This window comes from Coptis chinensis, chromosome 5, assembly GCF_015680905.1.
Source record: "Coptis chinensis isolate HL-2020 chromosome 5, ASM1568090v1, whole genome shotgun sequence".
Classification (NCBI taxonomy): Eukaryota; Viridiplantae; Streptophyta; class Magnoliopsida; order Ranunculales; family Ranunculaceae; genus Coptis; species Coptis chinensis.
In genome coordinates, this window is record NC_141460.1 from 86,900,575 (window position 1) to 86,921,193 (window position 20,619).

The 20,619-nt window shown below is 37.7% G+C and overlaps 1 protein-coding gene, 1 long non-coding RNA gene and 1 pseudogene across 14 annotated transcripts; all 3 read right to left on the minus strand.

The window, feature by feature from the left end:
- Positions 1–6,624: 6,624 nt before the first annotated feature.
- On the minus strand, positions 6,625–11,514 carry LOC147499698 (uncharacterized). Of its 2 annotated transcripts, none has more exons than XM_086561490.1 (10): positions 11,296–11,514; positions 10,908–11,002; positions 10,698–10,762; positions 10,515–10,558; positions 9,585–9,662; positions 9,013–9,166; positions 8,674–8,853; positions 7,897–7,956; positions 7,702–7,801; positions 6,625–6,816 (listed from the first exon to the last, which is right to left on the minus strand). In XM_086561490.1, the coding sequence occupies exons 1-9, from the start codon at positions 11,448–11,450 to the stop codon at positions 7,706–7,708; spliced, it is 927 nt and encodes a 308-aa protein (XP_086417616.1). In that variant the 5' UTR covers positions 11,451–11,514; the 3' UTR covers positions 6,625–6,816; positions 7,702–7,705. The 2 variants fall into 2 exon arrangements, with proteins under 2 accessions (XP_086417616.1, XP_086417617.1); XM_086561491.1 differs by lacking the exon at positions 6,625–6,816 and adding an exon at positions 7,281–7,415.
- Positions 11,515–12,897: 1,383 nt separating this feature from the next.
- LOC147499699 (uncharacterized) lies at positions 12,898–16,281 on the minus strand. Of its 11 annotated transcripts, none has more exons than XR_015196024.1 (10): positions 16,169–16,281; positions 15,993–16,075; positions 15,795–15,889; positions 15,186–15,259; positions 14,850–14,883; positions 14,429–14,484; positions 14,256–14,350; positions 13,986–14,127; positions 13,461–13,524; positions 12,898–13,210 (listed from the first exon to the last, which is right to left on the minus strand). It is a non-coding gene; the product is annotated as an uncharacterized LOC147499699 (long non-coding RNA). The 11 variants fall into 11 exon arrangements; XR_015196018.1 differs by having other exon boundaries at positions 14,429–14,674; XR_015196025.1 differs by lacking the exon at positions 15,795–15,889.
- A 769-nt stretch (positions 16,282–17,050) lies between these two features.
- On the minus strand, positions 17,051–18,327 carry LOC147499700 (alpha-aminoadipic semialdehyde synthase pseudogene; annotated as a pseudogene). The gene is made up of 5 exons (XR_015197028.1): positions 17,967–18,327; positions 17,800–17,891; positions 17,444–17,705; positions 17,267–17,353; positions 17,051–17,187 (listed from the first exon to the last, which is right to left on the minus strand). The product of XR_015197028.1 is annotated as an alpha-aminoadipic semialdehyde synthase pseudogene (transcript).
- Positions 18,328–20,619: the final 2,292 nt, after the last annotated feature.

Here is a 20,619-nt window from a genome sequence, read left to right on the forward strand (position 1 = left end):
GAACATTTTGAACGAGTTGATTATGTCATAAACAACTTGAGCATACTTTTCTAGGTTTACTCCGTTCGTGACATAATCTTTGGTGATATGTTTGAAGATTAGCTATGAATCGTTGTAAGATTTAAGCTTTGAGACTTGTAGTTGCTGTGCCATTCGGAGGCCTGTGATCAATGCTTCGTATTCTGCTTCGTTGTTGGACGTTGCGAAATCGATTTTGATTGATTTCTGTAGCTGGGCTCCCTCTGGTGAAGTTAATATAGCCCCCAGTCCACTACCACTGTTATTGCATGCGCCATCTACGTGGAGGTGCCATGTGTCTAGGGTGGCTTGTTGATGGAGTGAAGTGATTGGCTTGGGTTCCCGGTTGATATCTTGACGGAAATCTGCCAAGAAATCAGCAATGACACGGCCTTTGCAAGACGTTCTGGGAACGAACTCGATGTGATGTCCTCCTAGTTCTTCAGCCCATTTGGCCATGGGGGTTGTTTTGTTGTTAGAACTCAATACTGTTTAATGGGTACATCGGTGATGACCTTAATCTTTGTGAGATTAAGTAAGGTTGGAACTTCGAAATGAGTAGAGTAATTAAGGAAAGCATTGCTTTCTCCATTGGAGAATAGTGCTTTCCTGCACCGCCAACGTCTTCTTTGGTGAAGTAGATCGACTTCTCGATTCCATCATGCTCTTGAAAAGAACCGAAGTTGATTCGCGAAGTCGATTCGTCGCAAAGGTACAACCTAGTGTTGTTTTTCTTTTTCGGCTTGGATAGGATGGGTGGAGTTGATAAATAGGCTTTCAGGTCGGTGAAGGCTTTGTGGCACTCGCCTGTCCGAGTGAAAGTTGCTCCCTTTTTGAGTATTTGCGGGGAATGGTCTACATTTGTCGGATGCTCTTGAGATGAACTTTGTTGAAATGAAAACCATGCCGGATAACTTGTAGATTTGTTGCTTTGTGGTTGGTTCTGACATTTCAAGGAGAAATCCTATCTGTTCTGGATTTGCTTCAATGCGTCTTTGTGAGACGAGGTAACCTAAGAATTTCCCTGAGGCTACTCCAAATACGCATTTGGCTGGGTTGAGCTTCATCTTGTTTTGGTGAAGTCGTTCAAAGGCCTCTTGTAGGTAGGAGATGTGATCATCTGCCTTTTCGCTTTTGACCACCATGTCATCTATGTAGACCTCCATAGTGTCTCCTACCAAGTCTTTGAACATTTTAGTGACAAGTCTTTGGTAGGTCGCTCCTTCGTTCTTCAAACCGAAAGGTAGGACGTTATAACAGAACGTACCTTGCTCGATTATGAAGGACGTCTTTTCCTGATCTTCTTCTGCAAGTGGTATTTGGTTGTACCCACTGTATGCGTCCATGAATGACAAAAGCTCATGGCCGCAAGTTTGATCTACCAATATGTCGATTCTTGGTAGGGGGAAGCTGTCTTTTGGGCAGTGCTTATTGACATTGGTGAAATCTATGCAGAGTCGTACCTGACCGTTCTTCTTTGGATCGGCTACTATGTTGACCAGCTAGGTCGGGTACTCGACTTCTCTGATGAATCCCATATTTTTTAGCTTTTCTATCTCTTTGTTGATGACTTTTTGAAACTTGAGTATTAGCTTCCTAGGTCGTTGTTTGATAGGCTTGATGGTTGGGTCTACATTTAACTTGTGGCAAGCGACCTGATGGTCAATTCCTGGCATATCGATATACGACCAAGCAAAAACATCTTTATTGAGAGATAGAAATTTGACAAGCTGCTCCTTGAGCTCGGGGTCTAAGTTAGCCCCTACATAAACAAATTTTGGGTCATAAGTTGTGCCCAAATTGACTTTTTCTCCAGATTCTATTTGAGCTTGTTTTCTTTTGAGCTTTTCTTATGCCGTTGCTGGAGGGCTGGATGTTTGGGGATCCTGTCTTTTTGGGACGTCCTTGGCCTCGACGACCTGAGGCTTGAGTGAGGTCGTAGTGCTGACCTGATTGCATCGGTGAGCTTCTAGTTGGTTGCTTCTGAGCTCTATGATGCCTCTGGGACCAGGATATCGTAGGATCTGGTGTAGGGTTGATGGAATAGCTTGGATTTTGTGAATCTAACGGCGTCTTAGAATGGCAGTGTAGGACGACCTGACATCGATTACACTGAAGCGTGTTGATGTTTTGACCATGTCCTCTTTTTCGCCAATGGAGACTGGTAGGATTACGTCTCCGATGGCATCTGTACGATCTCCGTTGAACCCATAGAGCGATGTATTGGACTCTATCATCACCGAGTCTAGCAGGTGCATGTCTTTGTACGTTTGATAGAACAGTATGTCGCATGAGCTCCCTGGATCGATGAGGACTCTTTTGATCGTCCAACCGTTGATCTTGACGTGCACTACCAAGGCATCATTGTGAGGTAGGCACACTTTGTCTAGATTTTCTTCTGTGAATGAAATTGGCGTTGTCTTCTTAGGGTCGGTGGGGTTGATCATCTCGGCTTTGTGTGAGAGGTGGTATATTTCTTGGATTGCTCCCACTCTTCTGCGCTTCTCCCGACCTGAGGTTTCGTCGTTTGAGGTGTCTGTAATCATGTTGATTACTTTGTCCTCATCTTGGTCGGAGGAGTATTGTCTCCTGTTGTGCCTTGACCGACCTGGAGACTTATATCGTCGAGTTGATCTGCCTCGCTTACGTTGTTGGCGGTCGTTAATTCTTTGCTGGCTCCCATACGTGGCGTTTGCCATCCAGCTTGTGCCTCAGATCGCTTTCTAGCAAGAACTCTTTTAATTTGTCTTCCTCCACTAGGTCTTAGAGGTAGTGCTTGAGGCTCCAGCAATCATTGGTGTCGTGGTGGTGGAGTTTGTGGAAATGACAGTATGGACGCTCTGGTATGGTTATTACCTTGTTGATGTTTGGTTTGAAGTACGGCGCTGTATAGATCTTCTTCAGGATTTGACTTGGCATCCTGGAGAAGTTGGAGAATTCCCTCTTTGTGTATGAGGGTTTGTTGGCGTTGGATCTCTTGTTGTTGTTGTTGTTGTTGTTTGAATATAACTTGCTTTCCTTGGGGTCTGGCTCGTTGCTAACTGTGAGGACCTCTTTGCCTTTGCGCTTGGCCATCCACTCTTCGTAGTTGATGTATTTGTCGACTCTGTGATATAGGTCGGCTGAGGTGTCTGACTTGTTGCGCATGAGGGACCCTGCTAGGTCGGAATCGTCCAAGAAGGCGTTTGTGAACACAGAAATTGCAAAACCGTCACTGAGTCCTGACTCCAACGAGAGTAGGTCCTTCTTAAAACGTCCTAGGAAGGCTCAGATCATTTCGCCATGAGCTTGCTTGAGCTGAAATAGGGAGTCCAGGTCAGCGCGCTTCTTTCTGTTGTGGACGAACTCTACTACAAACGTCTCAGCAAGGCTGTCAAAGTTGTTGATTGAATCTGGAGGGAGTGTGTAAACCCAGTCTATTGCTTCGTCCTTTAAACTGGCTGGAAAAAGTTTGCACTTCAGGTAGTCGTAGTTAGGATGCCTGTAGAGTGCTAGGATTTGGCTGAAGCGGGCTACGTGCTCACCTGGGCAGGAGGTACCGTCGTACAACGGGAACGTTGGTTGAATGAACTCTGAAGGAGGTTGTTTGTCTCTGATATCTTGGATGAAAGGTGATGTTTTGTACATCTCTAGCATTTTCTGAGCGATCTGGATCGCGCTGGCTCTTTCACTTGACTTCTCTAGTTTTTGCGCGAAGTCTTCTAAACGTTGATTGGTTGTGTTGGCTAAGGTTGCAACAGTGTTGTGCTCCCCGGCTTATGCGGTGCCATTGTTGGTGTTGGAGTTGGCATTCTCTTGCATTGTCTGGTTTTCCTGTTGCAAAGTGATGAAGGCTTCTTGGAGTGTCTTCATCTGGTCTGCCAATGCTTGTAGGTTGGGCTCCATTGTGGTTTTTGCCGGCCCGACCCGTGGGCTTGAGAAAAGAGTGGTTGTTCTTTTCTTAAGGAAACGAACCGGCAGACGACGCCAATGTAGATGTTGGTTATTTTGGGACTACGACCTGATGATTTGTTGGATAGGAAATGGCTACACTCTTCTCGGAATAAGAGTTGCTTACATATCAAGTTCATCGGGGTGAACTTGAATCAAGTCTTACGTAGTTCATCTCTCTCTACTTATAGTTGTGTGTTTGAACCGTTATGGATTGCAGATCCACCTTGTATGCTATCTTGATGATTTGTCATTACTTTGATGTTACAAAGTAAATGACTCCTTGATTGCTGAGTTGACTGAGCTCCAGGATTGCGCTAGTTGATATATTTCAATGAATGATTGTAACTGCTGGGAACGACACGGGTGTTGGGTCGTTGGTAAGATCGATGTTGTGGGACGAGTGAGGGAAGGCGCCCCGCCTTTGTGGACACGTGCTCTGTAGTATAGAACGGAGGGTACTTATAGTTATGGATCGTCCCACACTCCCCACCAATTGCATTTGTTACTCTACCCGCCAACGAAAATGTTGTCCAACATAAGTAGTTCTGAGAGACTCTTGGGACCTGTTTTTGTTACCGGGTCAACAAAGGGGTAAACCATAGTCATAAGTGGTTGAGCTTAGTGTTTTTATTTAACTCAAAGACAAAAAACAATTCAAACAATGAAAAAAAAAAAAAATATATGTGGCTCGATATATAAGTTGGTGAAGGTAAGTAGGCAACTGAAGAGTGTAAATGACTGAAGATTTAGCCACTTCACTTGCAAGGTAAAAGTGTGACAAGGACATTGCACCAACAGAATGTGTAAGAATGATTGGCCTGCAAGGGAATGAAAATGTGTTAGGAATAGTGATGTAGATTTCACCCTCTCTAAGCAAACCTTCTGTTCCTCTCATAAAATTTCTCCCTATTTACTTCCATTCTTCCAATCACTATGAACTACACCCATTTCTTGATATGGGGTGGCTTCAATCCCTCTTTTCACCATTGAAGAAGCTCTGGGTTCGTCTACACTCAACACAAAAACAGAGTATTGTCTCTTTAACTCCCATCTACCTAGCTTACAGTATAGTTTGAATATTTGAAATATGCATGTTTTCTTTAACTTCTCCCTAGCTATAATTAATTGTACCAAGCGAGTAGTAATTTTCCTCCCTTCAATGCATATGTAATTCCCACATTCATGCCCAATGTTGCACTTTATTTTCTTTTTCTTTTCCTTCGTTTTTCAGTTCTGAGTTTCACCTTAGTCTTGTGTAACCCATATGTTCATTGTTTTTTCCCCTGGCTAATATGTTTCTCGATCCGACTCTTTACATTTTTTTCCCTCTTGCTTCAGTTGCATTCTACTTATCTTCTATTACTAGTCAAAAGATCGAAATACTGTAATTCCTCATTAGATTATATTTTTCTTGTCTTTCTCATTGCATTTTGATTTTTGTTTTCACAGGTAGAGGGATATATATCCTATACGAAGATGTCAAGTCCTGCCCTTACGAAGATGTGCACGTACTGTGGTCCATTTTGGTGGAGTCAAACACACATCCCTTGACATCTAAACAATAAGGGATCTTAATCTACTGCTTGCAGAGACAAATGCTAATGGTTTTTGTATCTTGTACATAAGTATTTATTTGAAAATTATAAACATGTAGCCGTAGAACCCTTTTTTTCTTGTTAACTTAGAGACTAGTGTATAAAGGTTCTGTTTGGCTGAATATAGTGAAAGAGCTTTCCTTTCAGCTTGATGATCCATTCTGGTTTCTACAGAAAGAATAACTATTGGTGGTCGTGGATGACATTGTACATTTTGGTTGTTCGGGGTTTCTTAAATCAATGCATATTTTGATGAGAGTGGATGGGACACCCAACATGACTGTGATGTCTTACAGAAAATTTTAAACACTTTCAGTTCTTAAGCAACCTCAGTGATGCTGGCATGCTGCTGCTATAAAAATACATTAATTATATTTCTATATGGCATATATAATGTCGCCAAATGGTTCAGTCACAAACTCACAATGTAACGTGGATGAAAAACATGCAGCATTCGACAGAATTTATGCTCAAGTACATATAGACCCACAATATCATGTCACAGAATGCAGCTTACTGCCAATCAGAACCTTTTGATTCGTTGTTGTACTTGACTTGAACAATCAGGTGTCATGATTCTTATCATTTAATATATGGCCTTCCTGACTCATTCATATAAGGAAGGTGGAAATCGGTACATAGTTTTTTGTTTGGTTATAGTTTCTCAACAGTCAGAATTGTTTTTCCGAATTTTTCTGCTGTAATATGCAATGGTACGTAATCGAAACTCAAGAAGTCGAGACAGTAGAGGTAGTTGATTTACTTAATTGTAAAAGAGGTTGAGATGCATTTTTGCTTGCGAAACACTACCCTAACGTACTAAACAAACACTGCCTGTAGCAAGTGTTGATTGAAATGGTCTCAAGGTCATACATCACCAGAATGATATGATCCTCATTCAGTGAGGGGTTTGTTTTTTCTTGCAAGGGCAGGTTTTATCAGTCTTGTAACTCAAATAAGGAATTGGAAGTTTGGAACCACATAAATTCAAGTTTTCGGATGAATAGGTCCTAAAATGTTCCATTAGGGAATTCCCAAAAAGGAAAAAGACTTCTATAATGACAATGGTCATGAAAAATGGTAAGTAATGAAAGTACTCAAGTAACCACGAAGTACAGCTTACATGACTTTCCACAATCTTAAACTCATCCAGATAGTGTTATCACCGACAATTGGAAGACAGGAAAATAATGAAATGGTTGTGGAGATAGAAAGAATGTGTCGCGGTATTTCAGAACACTATGGACTAGATCAACTTGAAAACTAGATCCTGCAAATATGAGAAAAGAAAAAAAATGAAACTGCAAACACAGATGAAACTTAATTAAGCTAATCGACAATATATTCATAAACAACCGACTTCTCTGTTACCGATCGATCAATCTGATGAAGTCTTTTAGGACTCACAAATGAGAAGTAAAAGTGTTCTCATGTTCAGTCATATGATAATTCCATGGTCACTGTTGGTGGCAGTTGCTGATTAGATCGAGCTCATTGACAACTGACAATGTTATTGACCCAGGGCAATCGTATCACTACTCGTACCAACATCGTCACACTATAACACGCCAGCAATATGGCAATGTATTACACAGAAAATTGTTTGAAGGAAACTCCCACATCAAAAAAGGTGAAAGACCCCCCTCCCTCCTCATCCATAATGCCAAGATGATTTGGAATTTGGGAAAAAGATCTCTGCCTTGAGATATACTGAATGTGGTACCTCAAGTTAAGCATCGTGGGCATGTAGATGGAGTTCTAGCACTTTCTTTTCGAGGGAGGGTCACTTCAAAGTTCAAAGTACCACTCATAACGCACACTTACTAGCTTCAAACCTGACACTAGATCCTCCCCAACCTTGAATAGCCACTATAGTGGAAACACACCACAAAGAATTACATCAACCCTCAGTAGTCCAGCAGCAGTACCCAAAAGGAGTGAACATAACATAGCAACCAAGATTTCGGAGAATAGCGCAGTTTATAGTCTATATGTACAAGATATCGCAAACTAGTCTAATTGTGATGAGAGACCAAAATTACGGCCTTGGGAGACCCAAGTAGGAAACTACTATTGCTACAGTTATTGTCAGACTAGTAGGAAAGGGACAAAAACTTCCATAATTGGCTAAATGTTATTTGAAGATGAAACTCACAAAATCACAATGCCGATGCCACACTGGGAAGCCACTCTTTGAAGTAGGAGTCACACTCTACTTCTGCACGAGACAGAACGCCCAGAGGAGTGACTGTAATCTGAAAGAGCATATGAGTACTGTCAATGATAAGCTGCCACACTTTGATCAAAATGAAGAAAAACCTCATAGCCAAATATTGGAAAATGGACATACATATCCTTCTTGGAGAGCACGGTAGTCTGTGTCGTCCTTGTCAATCTGTGCCCCTTTTACCTGAAAAGGAAGAAAAACACATGATGTTTCAAAACTATTTGAAATTTGTCTATAGGAAATGGAAACTTACATATCCATTAATCGTATATAAAAAATACAAGATAACGAGGTTGATATCATTGAATAAAGTTAGGTATATACCAGAGCATAAGAACCTTAGTTTCCACAATTATCTGGCACACCAATTATTAAAGAAAAATCTCTTCAGAAATGAAACACAAAGAGCTCAGAATTGTAAAAGGGTTGTGTAGGAAAAAAAATTAGTTCCACATATTTACAAAGTGAAGAAGCAAAGACATATATACTATTTTGTCCAAAGACTATTTGGTTTTTCCTAATAAAGACACATACTATATGTGACCTAAGGCAATACCATCTTTGAATGTTTTCAAGCTTGCAGGACAGCAGGAGAATGTACTAGCCTTAACCAGATGCTTCAGGAAAATACTTGTTTGTACTTTTTGTATTTTTAATCAATTCTTCCTTCGCAGTCTTAGACTAAGCACATTACTGATCATAAAAGGGAAAAAGGCTTAAACATCACTCAGATGATTCAATATATCAAGCAGCTCAGATGAGCAAAATGACATAAAGTATTCACAGAGTGACTAACTGACTAACAACTAATATTATTCTGTGTCAGTAAATGCCTAAATGGAACAACATATCAAGGAAAAACTGAAACCAATTAATATAAAGATTGAGGGAGAGTTTTACCACTCTTTTGAATAAGAGAGTCCCATCTGATTTAGTTGAAGCTCCATTTGATTCTATGCCTGTTGAGGAGTCAATCTCCATAGTCATTGTTGATAGCATTTTCCATCCTTCTGTAGTAGAAGTGGCCTGTTTCCACCCCATTTTTATCATACTTGTACCCTGTTTAGTCACCTTATATCCCTAATGGTGCACGAGGAGGAAAAAAAAATAACAATAGGATCAGTAAGTCTCCTGATAAAAACTGATTATGAATCTTGAAGTATAATTACTTCCACTTCTTGATTTAGCTGAATATTATATGGCGTGGAGATATACAACTCATGAATTTTTGAGAATTACCTTATGATTCGCAATGTTCGTTGGTATATCTACATTTAGAAAACATGTTTGAGGATAAGTTTTATTCTTGATCTCCGTCAATACTGCGTTAATGAGAGGCAAGCATGCTTCGGCACAGAGTTTGAAGTCATGGATACTGCTCTTACCTCCAACCCTGAAAGTTAACCTTAGAGTAAGTCATGAGACAGAATAGAAGAAAGTTCATCGATTCATTCTGAAGTAGATAAAAATTGAAAACTTGGGTCCTTTATCTAAGTTCATAACCCAACACTAACAGATTCAGAAAGTCAGGTGCGCATGAACACACACACACAACCTTAAAGTCAATAATCTGAGAGGCTGACCCTAACTTCAGCATTTCTTAATCTCAGTTGCAAAATAACAAGTAAAACAGCACAATGTAAAGTTCTTCTCCCAGTCTCCAGCTGAATTGTTCAAACAGTTCACAAGAGCAAATGAAAGAAACCTGGGGTGCTTGTAAGTACAAGTAAACTAACATAGACACAGACTGAAACACTATTCAAATTCCATAACATGCGCAGGTACTTCAATAATAAAATATCTTGGCATACCAATCATATGATATGGACAAAGAAGGAACACCATTGAAGAAAGCCTCTCGAGCACCCGCAACTGTACCAGAGTAAATACTGCAAATCCAAAATGAAGGAAGGCCATCACTAGTGTAACAAAAACCTATGTCCAGTGACTGGGCGCTTATAAAACTATTTAAAATATACAATATTAACTCAAAGCTAACATGTATCACAAAATTTGTACAAAGGCCATTAGCATGAAAAAGAAGAAAACAGATATTAGTAGCCGATTTGTGGAGTGCGTTGCTGTTGCAACATTTCTTCAATAAAACTAACAGAACTTTCCGTTTCTGTTTCCTCTTCCACACATCATGCGGCTACTAGCCAACACCTTGAATGATGTGTTTCAGAAGTTGAAATATGGATTCAACATCAATCTGGTCACTCGCGATTACCTCTTAGAAAAGTGAGCTTGTGGTATTCTTCTTTTTAACTAGATTTTTTTTTTTTTCATCTCTATAGTTCAAAGATGGCAATTTGCACGTTTGCTCGGCCTTTATGTATCTATCAGTGATGTTCGGTGAGGATCTTCTTAGCCTCCTAGTTCTGCAAAGTTCCCATCAGAGGGGGGCAGTTTGTGGAGCCTGGTGTTGTTTGGGAATCTGGTTGGAGAGGACCAAGAGGGATTTTGGGTGAGAATTGAACTTCAACTTTGAAGGAGATGGTAATATCCAAAAGTTGAATAGGCAGATTTGGATGGGATTGATGGGATGTCATTAAATTTTAGACACACGTGGGATTGTTGTTCCATGTTGCTGTTTATGTTTTTCCCCTTAATTACTAGTCTCCTGGATCAGATTCTATGGTAATATACTTTGATTGGCAAGTAATATATATCTCCTTTACTGATCAGAATGTAAGAAACAAAAGAACAACCATGAAGAAGTGAATAGGCAGTTTACTAACATGTGGTATCCGCAGTTGGTACCCATGTTGATGCCACTGAGTACCTGCAAGCATACACAGAAAATACATATTAACAACGTAAAATATGATTTTTATCTAATTGAACATTTTTAATCAAGTCACGATCTTCCGAATGAAAGAATGTTGGTAACATCGTCTAGGAAAATGAGTTTTGAGAACTACCAGGTCAGGAATTTCAGGAAAGATGGCTTTAGAGATTCCCAAAGCAGTGCAGTCTGCTGGTGTACCTGTGGGAAAGAATGGTCGATCCTAACGTGTTTGATGGAAATATAACAAGAAGAGCTCATTACAGCTCGTCTGCAGAAAACAAAATGCTAATAGCAAGTATCGCAAATGGAAGGACGGGAAATTAAAATGAACACAACAACAAACCAGAAACTGCGAAAGCTGTTGCTCCTTCAATTTCAACTCGATTGGCTGAAATGGTATTTTGCCATGTAATGCTATGACTAACAGCAGATTTTTCCCTGGTGAAAACAGATGGTAACATGAGAATAACCATAACAATGACAACAACTCAAGATAATACAACAATTATACATGACCTATGGTCTACATGCCAGTCTACTAAAATAAAAATACATCGAAAATGAGCTTTACCACGTTATTACCACCACACATTATTTTGTTTATAATATTACTCAATTTCATTGACGTGAATTTAAACATTAAACCTTCGAAACAGAATTCTAATTAAGATGCATCCTGTTATAAAAGTGCAAAACAATAAACACAATACAAAAAAGTAACCGTGACTTACGAATCAGGTGCACAGACTTGAACCTCGTAACAATTAGTAGAAGCAAGAACCTGAACCAAAGTACGTAAACCAGGTGCATCAATACCATCATCATTAGTAATCATAATTCTTGGTTTAGACTCACAACTCCCATTACCATTGATAGTTTCTGCCATTTTTCACAACAGACAAGTGGCAAGAATGGTAGGAAGACTATGAAATATGAGAGAGAACGAAAGAATAATTAATAGTGACACGTTCAACACTAGGAAATATATAGGAGGGAGTTAGGAACGAGTACATGTGACTTGGACTGACTAGTAGATGCCGTTTCTATTGGCCCGTAACTTGGAAGCCTTGAATACCCCTTGGATTCTAACCATTCTATATATCACTGAGTGGTAGAGATTTATTCTTAGCTACCAACACATTATAACACGTGACACATCAGGTTAGAATGAATGAATGGCAATGCAATGATTCGCAATAATGCATGTCTTCTTTTCATAAATAAAGAGGTTGATTGCAGAACCAGAAAATCTGGTCTGGTAAACTTGTCGAGCTATTCGTATCTAAAATTCTAAATACAAGCTAAGTTAACTTAGGACTCGTTTAAAATTTGCTGAGCTTCGACAGCCGAAATATGTGAGGTACAAGTTTTCCCATGGAGTGCTTATTGTAGTTGTAGTATACTAGTACATAATTTTATTTTATTTTATTTGGTGAAATGTAGCAGTATAAGCTTACCAAACCCCTTTGTGTAGTTTTAAGAGAGGTAAGAGAAATCCTGATGTAGTTCAGTCCTCCATAAGGAAATATTCCCATTCTCTTGTTTTATTCATTCGGTACTGTGCTGCATTTGGGATGGTTATTCTGTCACTGTGTGATAATTCTTGTATTCCCTTACGCACAAAGTATGGAGCATGACTGCTCTACGTTTCACACTAACTCATCAGCATTGCAAATTTATTCGTTCACTGGCAATATTCTTATATGCCCATTCTCTTTCTCTTTCAAAAGTACAGAGTTTTGACGGAACTTTTCGTAGCACTCAACAAGAAAGATGCATCACATTTGGACATGTTCTTAGTAAGATCTTTGGGCTTTAGACCAGTAAATTTTGAAATTGGTGACTATGATTGCAGTAGTACGAAGAATTGATAGGGTGGATTTGCTTATTCTGAAAAGAAAAAAAAAATTGTATGTTGAAGGATTAATAGTAATAGTAAAATTTTATTATAGTTAATTAAGAAGAAAGTTGAGAGAGTGAAAATGACCCCGGATTAGTTATATTTCCGTCTCCTCAAACTTTGTTTTTATATAAGAAAATAGTATGTTTATAATATACTAGTAAATGGGCACGTGCGATGCACGTGTCACGAAAATAGAAAATATTATTTTGAGAAGAATGATACACCAATGGTGGTGCTAGTAACCACAAATGGATATAGGTTCACGTCTTCGAAAACACTAATATCATAAATATATAATAGCATCTGATGGTTCAGTTTTAAATTTTACTCTAAACAATCTAATAACTATTAGATGGTGAAACAAATGCAAGAAAGCTATAGAGATGACTGTAGAGAGAACTAAAAGTCATTTGACACTACTCTCTATACATGAAGAAAATTTAACAATTAGAGCAAACAAAATCCAGAAAAAATACGCCCCAGAGAATAACAACTCATTTAGTTACCCATAATGTACTTTAAAGGAAGAAATGTAGATTTTCATACGCACATAAATGTCACTAACAAAATCAAGTAATTGGGGGGCAGAGAGCCCAATTTTCCCAAATATTTTCGCCCTAAGTCCACTTTAATTTTAATTTCCATTAGTGTTTGTCTCCACCATAGCCATGGTCTGCACTTTCGAATAGAAATGGATGATTGCAGCATTTCTTCAACTCAACCACAATGTTTAAGAGTGAAACCTACAAATTCAAAAGGTATAAATGTATATCAAAGTCCAATTGGTAGTAGTAGTAGGAATGGTCTCGTAGTTTAAAAGCTTTGGCGAAGCTCTAGTGTCACAGAGGAGGAATTTCTTATTGACTTTTTCACTCTGTGAATGCTTTCGAACAGAATATTTAAAATTGCAGCAAGATAAAGAGACTCTAAAACTGGGTCACTGGACTTGCTTTCATGCAGAATAATGTATTGATAAAAACAAAAAAATCAAACCTGATTACCATAGACTCCTTTGTTCAAGTCATGGAAGTTACGTTCTAATATCCATTTGTAATATCTATGACAATGTAAAAAAGAAAAACCCAGGTCAGCTCATATTACCAACAGTTACAACTGTTCTTTAAAGATGAAATGAGTGCTAACTGTTTATGAAGAGGTGACATCTCAACCCTAAGAATGCGTTCAATTTTTGGAGGAAGAGACTTCTCCACGTCCTTGATAACTCTTCTAAAATAATATGCAAATTTAAATTTACATGTGAAAATAAAACTATGTAAATTTGCACGGGACTTACGACGAAATTAAAATTGAAAATGTGTCCTTAAGCCGAAATTTTGTCAGCCCGGTTTGGGACTTATGGCGAAATTATTATTGGGCTTTGTCCTTAGGCCGTAATCTTTGTAACAAAATCGACGTGGAACGGTAGTGTCATAATATTTATAACTAAAACAAAAAAGCAGTAACATCATTGATACAAAGTCGAATATATATATATTTGAAGGGAAACAATGACTTTACCGGAAAAAAATTGGCTTTGACCTCGGACCGAATCCCGACATTATTGGGGGCTTTGTAAATGTTCTTCAAGGCTGGCTTTGTGACTTAAAAGTAGTTACCAATGTAAGTCAGATTGAATGCTTCACTGTCGACTGCAACACACCTGTAAATTTCATTCTTTTCAATAAGTTTTTCTCTTTTTCCAAGTGAGTGAGGTTTTTCCATATGACAACAAATTTCATGGATATTTAACTCTGAAATGCATAAAATAGAACTACAAATATAACATACCACCGATACGATTGCATTATTTCAACGGTTCAAATAAGGTTTGTCCAGAAGTAATCCTATCATACGTGAAATACGGTTCTACAATGGAAACGGTTCTACAATGGAAACACAAATCAATCTCAAAAGAATTGAAGAGAGTGCAAATATGCTAAGAAACCTATTGGGCTAATTACCTTGGCAGCTGTTAAATAAATTGAAGGATCAGGCTTCTTTTCCTTAACATCATCACCTATAAAAAGAGATGAACATTGCTCAACAATGTTACTGGCATCATCGTCACTCTTAGGTCCAATAAACATGCATAAAAATATTCTTAAGAGGCACTTCTGCGTTAGCAATTTCATGGACTTGGTAATTCATTCAATAGATATTTTGGTTGTGGACCCTCAAATTACCGCCTCTTCTAGTTCAAATCTCTCCTGGAAAAACAAAAAAATCAAATTTGCAAGCAAGCAAGCACAACTGATAGCGTAAAAGTTTTCTGCAACATATATCTATAGGTCATAAATAAAATTCAATTATATTCTTCTACCAGGCAGCATCCTGAGCACATTACAGAACACAGTATACAATTCAACGAATGAAGAAACCTACCTGCAAGAAAGCAATCAAGACCTTGAAACTGCTCCTACAAAACACACCAAATAGCTGTGCATCAATAACTGAAGAAATAACCACGCAGTATACAGGATAGTTGTGTCATGGTTTTAAACAAAAAATGGATGCAAAGAAATATAGCGGAAAATGATCATATGATAGAATACAATCATGAATGCATGTAATATATAAAAAATCCGTACACCACCACAATCCATAAAACCAATAACACTTTTAGTAGTATTGAGCATTGTAATATATACATAAATTTCTTTGCTCACTGCACAAAATTGATTGTAGTTTCAATGACAATGTCGAACTATACAAACTCACCAAGTGCAAATGGATGCCATCTTCTTTGATAGAAATTTCATAATGATGTCACCGGTCTACTGTTGCACTACTCCCTATAGTAGGAAAAAAAAATCAGACTCCGTAAAAATTGCAAAGACATGATTGGAACAGAAGAGGAAAAATTACTTTTGAGCTAGCCCGCCAATAAGATTGAAATTCAATGAAAAATTACTTAACAATGTTAGAAATGGGGTTTAAACACTCTGAAAATGCGGTTTAGTAAGACGAACTACCAAGCATCAACAAAAACAGGACATCATTTCTTTTGAGTATAATTCAATGATTTTGAGCTAACCCACCAATAAGATTGAAATTCAATGAAAAATTACTTAACAATGTTAGAAATGGGGTTTAAACACTCTGAAAATGCGGTTTAGTAAGACGAACTACCAAGCATCAACAAAAACAGGGTAGCATTTCTTTTGAGTATAATTCAATGATTTACTTAGGTAAAAGATGTGCCATTCGACAGGGAATTAGTGTTGTGCAATAACTACGACTGTAAAATACTTGCAAAGCCTTAAGCTACACAGGCGAAAATCGTCTTAAGCCTTGAAGTGACTTACCCGTGCATATCTATTGACTTACCCGTACATTTCAATACCATAAAGGGTGCTGCTTGCTCTTTTTGAAAGGAATGCATCTAGTTATGTGCTTTAGTCAAGCACCTATGAGGCAGATTACTAAGGATGATTGAGTATTACACAAATTCAAGCTGGAGACATTTATTGTACAATAAAATGGAAATGAATGAAAAAATGTATATTTAGATTGGCTTGAGAATACCTTGAACAGAAAAGCTCATCGGAATGATTGAATTCTATCCAAAGTTTATATTCATTTCCATCTTTGTATCACGTTAACAAACACTAAATTTTAAAAGGAGGATTAATTAAAAATGGTAATATTAAAGAAAATGGTAATATATAAAGAACTTAAAAAATTAAAAAGGACTAACTTACCACTTGATGTCGTCTCTTTCGTGAAGAACCGGTGTGCAATTAATAAATTCTAAACATTTTGAGTATTAAATTCAATTCCAATAGAAATTAAAAATAATATGTGTTGCCTAAATATGAAAACATACAAAGAAGAAGAAGAGAAAAGACAAACCCCGGGCGGATGATCGAGTTCTAGAGAATTATAAGAATGGAAGTCAAAATTTCAGTAGTATATCAATACCATTTCCTGATCCTGTGGATCAGAAGGACTAAAGGACAGATTCCGGATGGCAGATCCTAAGCGTGGCTATCTCAATCTTCAGCAACAGCAATCACTGCAGCTTTCGCGGAAGCCAGAGAAGGATACATATAAGATGCTCCCAGTGAGAGGAAAGGTGTTGAATATCCAAGACTTAGATAACCTGAAATTTAATAGTAGAAAGGATTCACGCTCTTATCATTCTAACAAACAAAAGTTACACAACACAACAATCTGTAAACATCAAAGAAAACAGGGTTATTGAATGACTACCAATAGATTGCCGAGTGGACTATACTTTTAATAGTAATGTATATCGGTACGTTCCGCCACACATCAATAGAAGAGTTTTTATTAATATTAGAAGTATATATGGATTCATGAACCTTGAAAATTGTTCTTTGAGAATGCTTAATTCATGGGTCCATTCAACTATGCAAACAACAAAGCTGGTAGGGAATCCCCTATGTGGCTTCAAATGAATCTGGTGAGACTGATCAATTACTTAACAGCATTAACCCGAGGCAGAGTATTTAAAGTAGAAAAATGAAGATTTAAAAGAATGCAATATTAGGTGAAAAAGTATGGTGAGAGTGATATATAATACAGGCATACAAAAGAAAGAAAATGAGAAGGTTTGGGCCCTACGTTTTTCCTAACCCATGTAAGAAGTCAATTAATCCCGGCTCTACCAAAGAAATTTTCCAAATGCAAGCAACCTCTTCCCATGGTCTCCAACAATAAGCTCATAGTCATACAAAGACGCCCTTTCATCTAGTATCTGCAGGTTTTACATAATTTCATAAAAAAAAGAATGCAAGCATATGTACTCTTGAATAAGCTAGGAGCTAGGTAGGTACCTTATCTAGCAAAGGCATGCTTTCTTTCTGCGCCTTGTGGGTGTGAGAGAAGAAAGTGTAAGCCCTCTCGGGCAGAATCATCTCTAACTAAACCAGATGAAAGAAAAAATTACGTAGTGATCTATCTGTTGATCAAAGTGTAAGTAGAAGGGCAAATGAATGAATTGAAGTATGCACCTTTGGGTGTTTGATGCCCAAAATAAGACCGCATCCTGATAGATCATGTGATAAATGACAGCCAACATCCTGATAAAGAGAGTCGTGATGGATGCGCTTGGTGGATGGCTGGACGATTATGCGTGTGACACCAGTTTTACCCCTTCCTCCGTGTAGAAGGCGAGCACAGTGTGAAGGGGTGAGAGGAGCTCTTCTTTCCCACTTGTTTCGAGACTCACAAAGGATTCCAATAATTCCATTTCCAAACATTGTATCCTCAAAACTATCAAATTTAATTAAAAACATAAATAAGGAAAGCTAATTAGATTAATGGAATGAATCACATATAGAAGAGAAGAAGAATGTAAGAATCTCACCGGATGATATGGGTTTTAATTGGGAATGGAGAAGACGAACGAACGGTTAACTTTTTTTTAATTGTGAACCCACCGAAACGGTGTCTTTGTCTCTGTTTGCCGAAGAAGTTGACCTTTATAGTTATGGGAATATTTTAAAGTAAACAATGAGAAAAATGCATACTAACCTTTAAAATGATTGGCTATTGGTTCAATAGAAATCGTTCTGATGGAGAGCAAGTTAGGAATTATCAAATTTGTAGTTTCGATTTGAAAGTTAATATGGGTATTGGCCAGGAACGAAGAAGACGAGCGGTTTTCTTTTTTTTTTTAATTGCGAACCCGCCGAAACGGTGTATCTGTCTCTGTTTGCCGAAGAAGTTGACATTTATAGTTATGGGAATACTTTAAATGACAAATTTACCCTTTCAATGAAGAACAAAAAATAAGTGGCTGTCTAACTTTCCGGTACTCTTCCAATTAAAAACTTTGTGTTAAAACCGGGAATACGGGAAGTAATTGGGAAATCTGGTATCCGCTTTATATATAAGATAAGATATAGAAAGCCTAAAAAAATTGACCACCCATTTGAGGGTCCCACCTAGCTATCACGCGACTTACAAAAACTCTAACCTCCTCCACCCCCTAAGCTGGAGTATAGAGATCACAAATAGCCAACTAGCTTGACTGAGAGAGAATGAAATGAAGCACGCAAATGGCGGCTTAGTGAGTACATCCACAAGTTGGTCTCGAGCACATGAAAGGAGTAACTATCCTTTTGCTCATAACTAAGTCCACGATGAAGTGATTATCAACCTCCGATCCACATGCTTAGTATGCTCATTAAATACCAAAGTAATTACTCGCAATAAAGATAGCAGCTTGGTTATCACAAAACATCTACATAGGAGAAAGAACAACGATACCCATCTCAGAAAAAGCGAATGAACCCACATCATCTCACAAGTTGTATGAGCCATATATAGCTCTATATTCAACTTCAACACTAGACCTAGCAATAACATTTTGTTTCTTGCTATGTCATGTAACAAGATTCCCACCAACAAAGCTATAATACCCAGAAGTAGAACGACGATCAATACGACTATCAGCCCAGTTAGCATTAGAGTATGTACCCAATAATAGACAGACTGTGATCATCTGTATAGTAGACCTTGACTTGGAGAACCCTTCAAATACCTTAGAACTCAAATAATCAAGGCCCTACACTACTAAAAAGAAGGGGCCCGACATATAAAGTGTTACCAAAAGTTTTACTAAAAGCCACTTGTGTCACTTTTGAAACTAATTCTGAAGTGACCTATAAGCCCCCGACACATAAAATTTTACCAAAAGTGACACAAAAGCCTTGCTAAATGTGTCACTTTTTGTTCATAAAAGTGACACTTAAGAACAGTCTCTTGTGTCACTTTTAAGAAAGAGTGTCACAGTGCTTGTCAAAAGTGACACTAGTTATATCCGTTTTGGACCAAAGTGGGACATAATTTCGTCAAAAGTGACACATTAAGTATACTAGTTGTGTCACTTTTGGACCAGAGTGAGACACAAGTACTTCAAAAGTGACACATTAAGTATATTAGTTGTGTCACTTTTGGACCAGAGTTAAACACAAGTACGTCAAAAGTGACACATTAAATATACTAATTATGTCACTTTTGGACCAGAGTGAAACACAAGTACGTCAAAAGTGACACATTAAATATACTAGTTGTGTCACTTTTTGGACCGAGAGTTTCTGAAGTACATCAAAAGCGACACAAAAGCCCCTTACTTCTTGTGTCACTTTTGAGAATCAACTCCATGTAACTCGTATGAAAAAGAAAGTAATATATAAAAGTGGTCAGTTGTGTCACTTTTAATAGATATTATGTCACTTTTTCCAAAAGCGAGACAAATGAAAATAATTTTTTTTTAAAACTTTTTCTCATTTTTATATTCGATCGTATTTATTTCTCAACCTGCATCCTATACGTCATAACCAAAATCTCATTAACCTGCTTTATGATAGAAACAACATCCACATACATTTATCAAAATATCACAACCAAAATCACTTTACGGAAACAACATCCACTCGAGAAGAAAGAAACAACTAACATTCAAAACAATTAACTTCTATTGATTTCATCGATCAAACTAAGTATTTATCATCTAATTTGACTCCCAACAAAAGAATTCATTCCAATACCAAAAGAATCACAATTCAAAAAAAAAACAAAAAACTACATAGCGCCAATACTATCCTAACAATATCTTAGCTTGTTGTGCGCACTTCCAACACCAAAAAACCTAACTGATATCTATTCATCTGTTAATCGATCCATGCATCTGTATCATATAATAAAGTCGTCATTCCACTATGATTAGTATATAAAATTAAAAAGCAAGTGAATCAAGAAGGGTATACTATACAAGTAAGAAAAAAAATCGATAAAAAAAGTATATATACATAAAGAAAAGGAAAATATGGAAGCGCACTTACCCAAATTAACTACTCAGATAAATTGTTGGATAAAGTCGATGAATTCAAGACGAAGTTCATCTATTTCAGTGGTGTAACTCTTCTTGCTAAAGAACTCTAATACCTGTTCGACGAAAAATATATTATAAATATTATGAAAATAAATAATGCAGGCAATGCATTGCCTACCTTATTTACACATGCACCAATTTATAAACTAGCTAAGACTATATGAAAAATAATACTACTTTACAGTCACTTTTTTTTTTAGTAGTGGACCAGGATCCTCTACTAAATCTCGCATAAAGCGCAATACATAATATCCACATACAATCCCCGCTTTGTTGTTGCGGGCACTA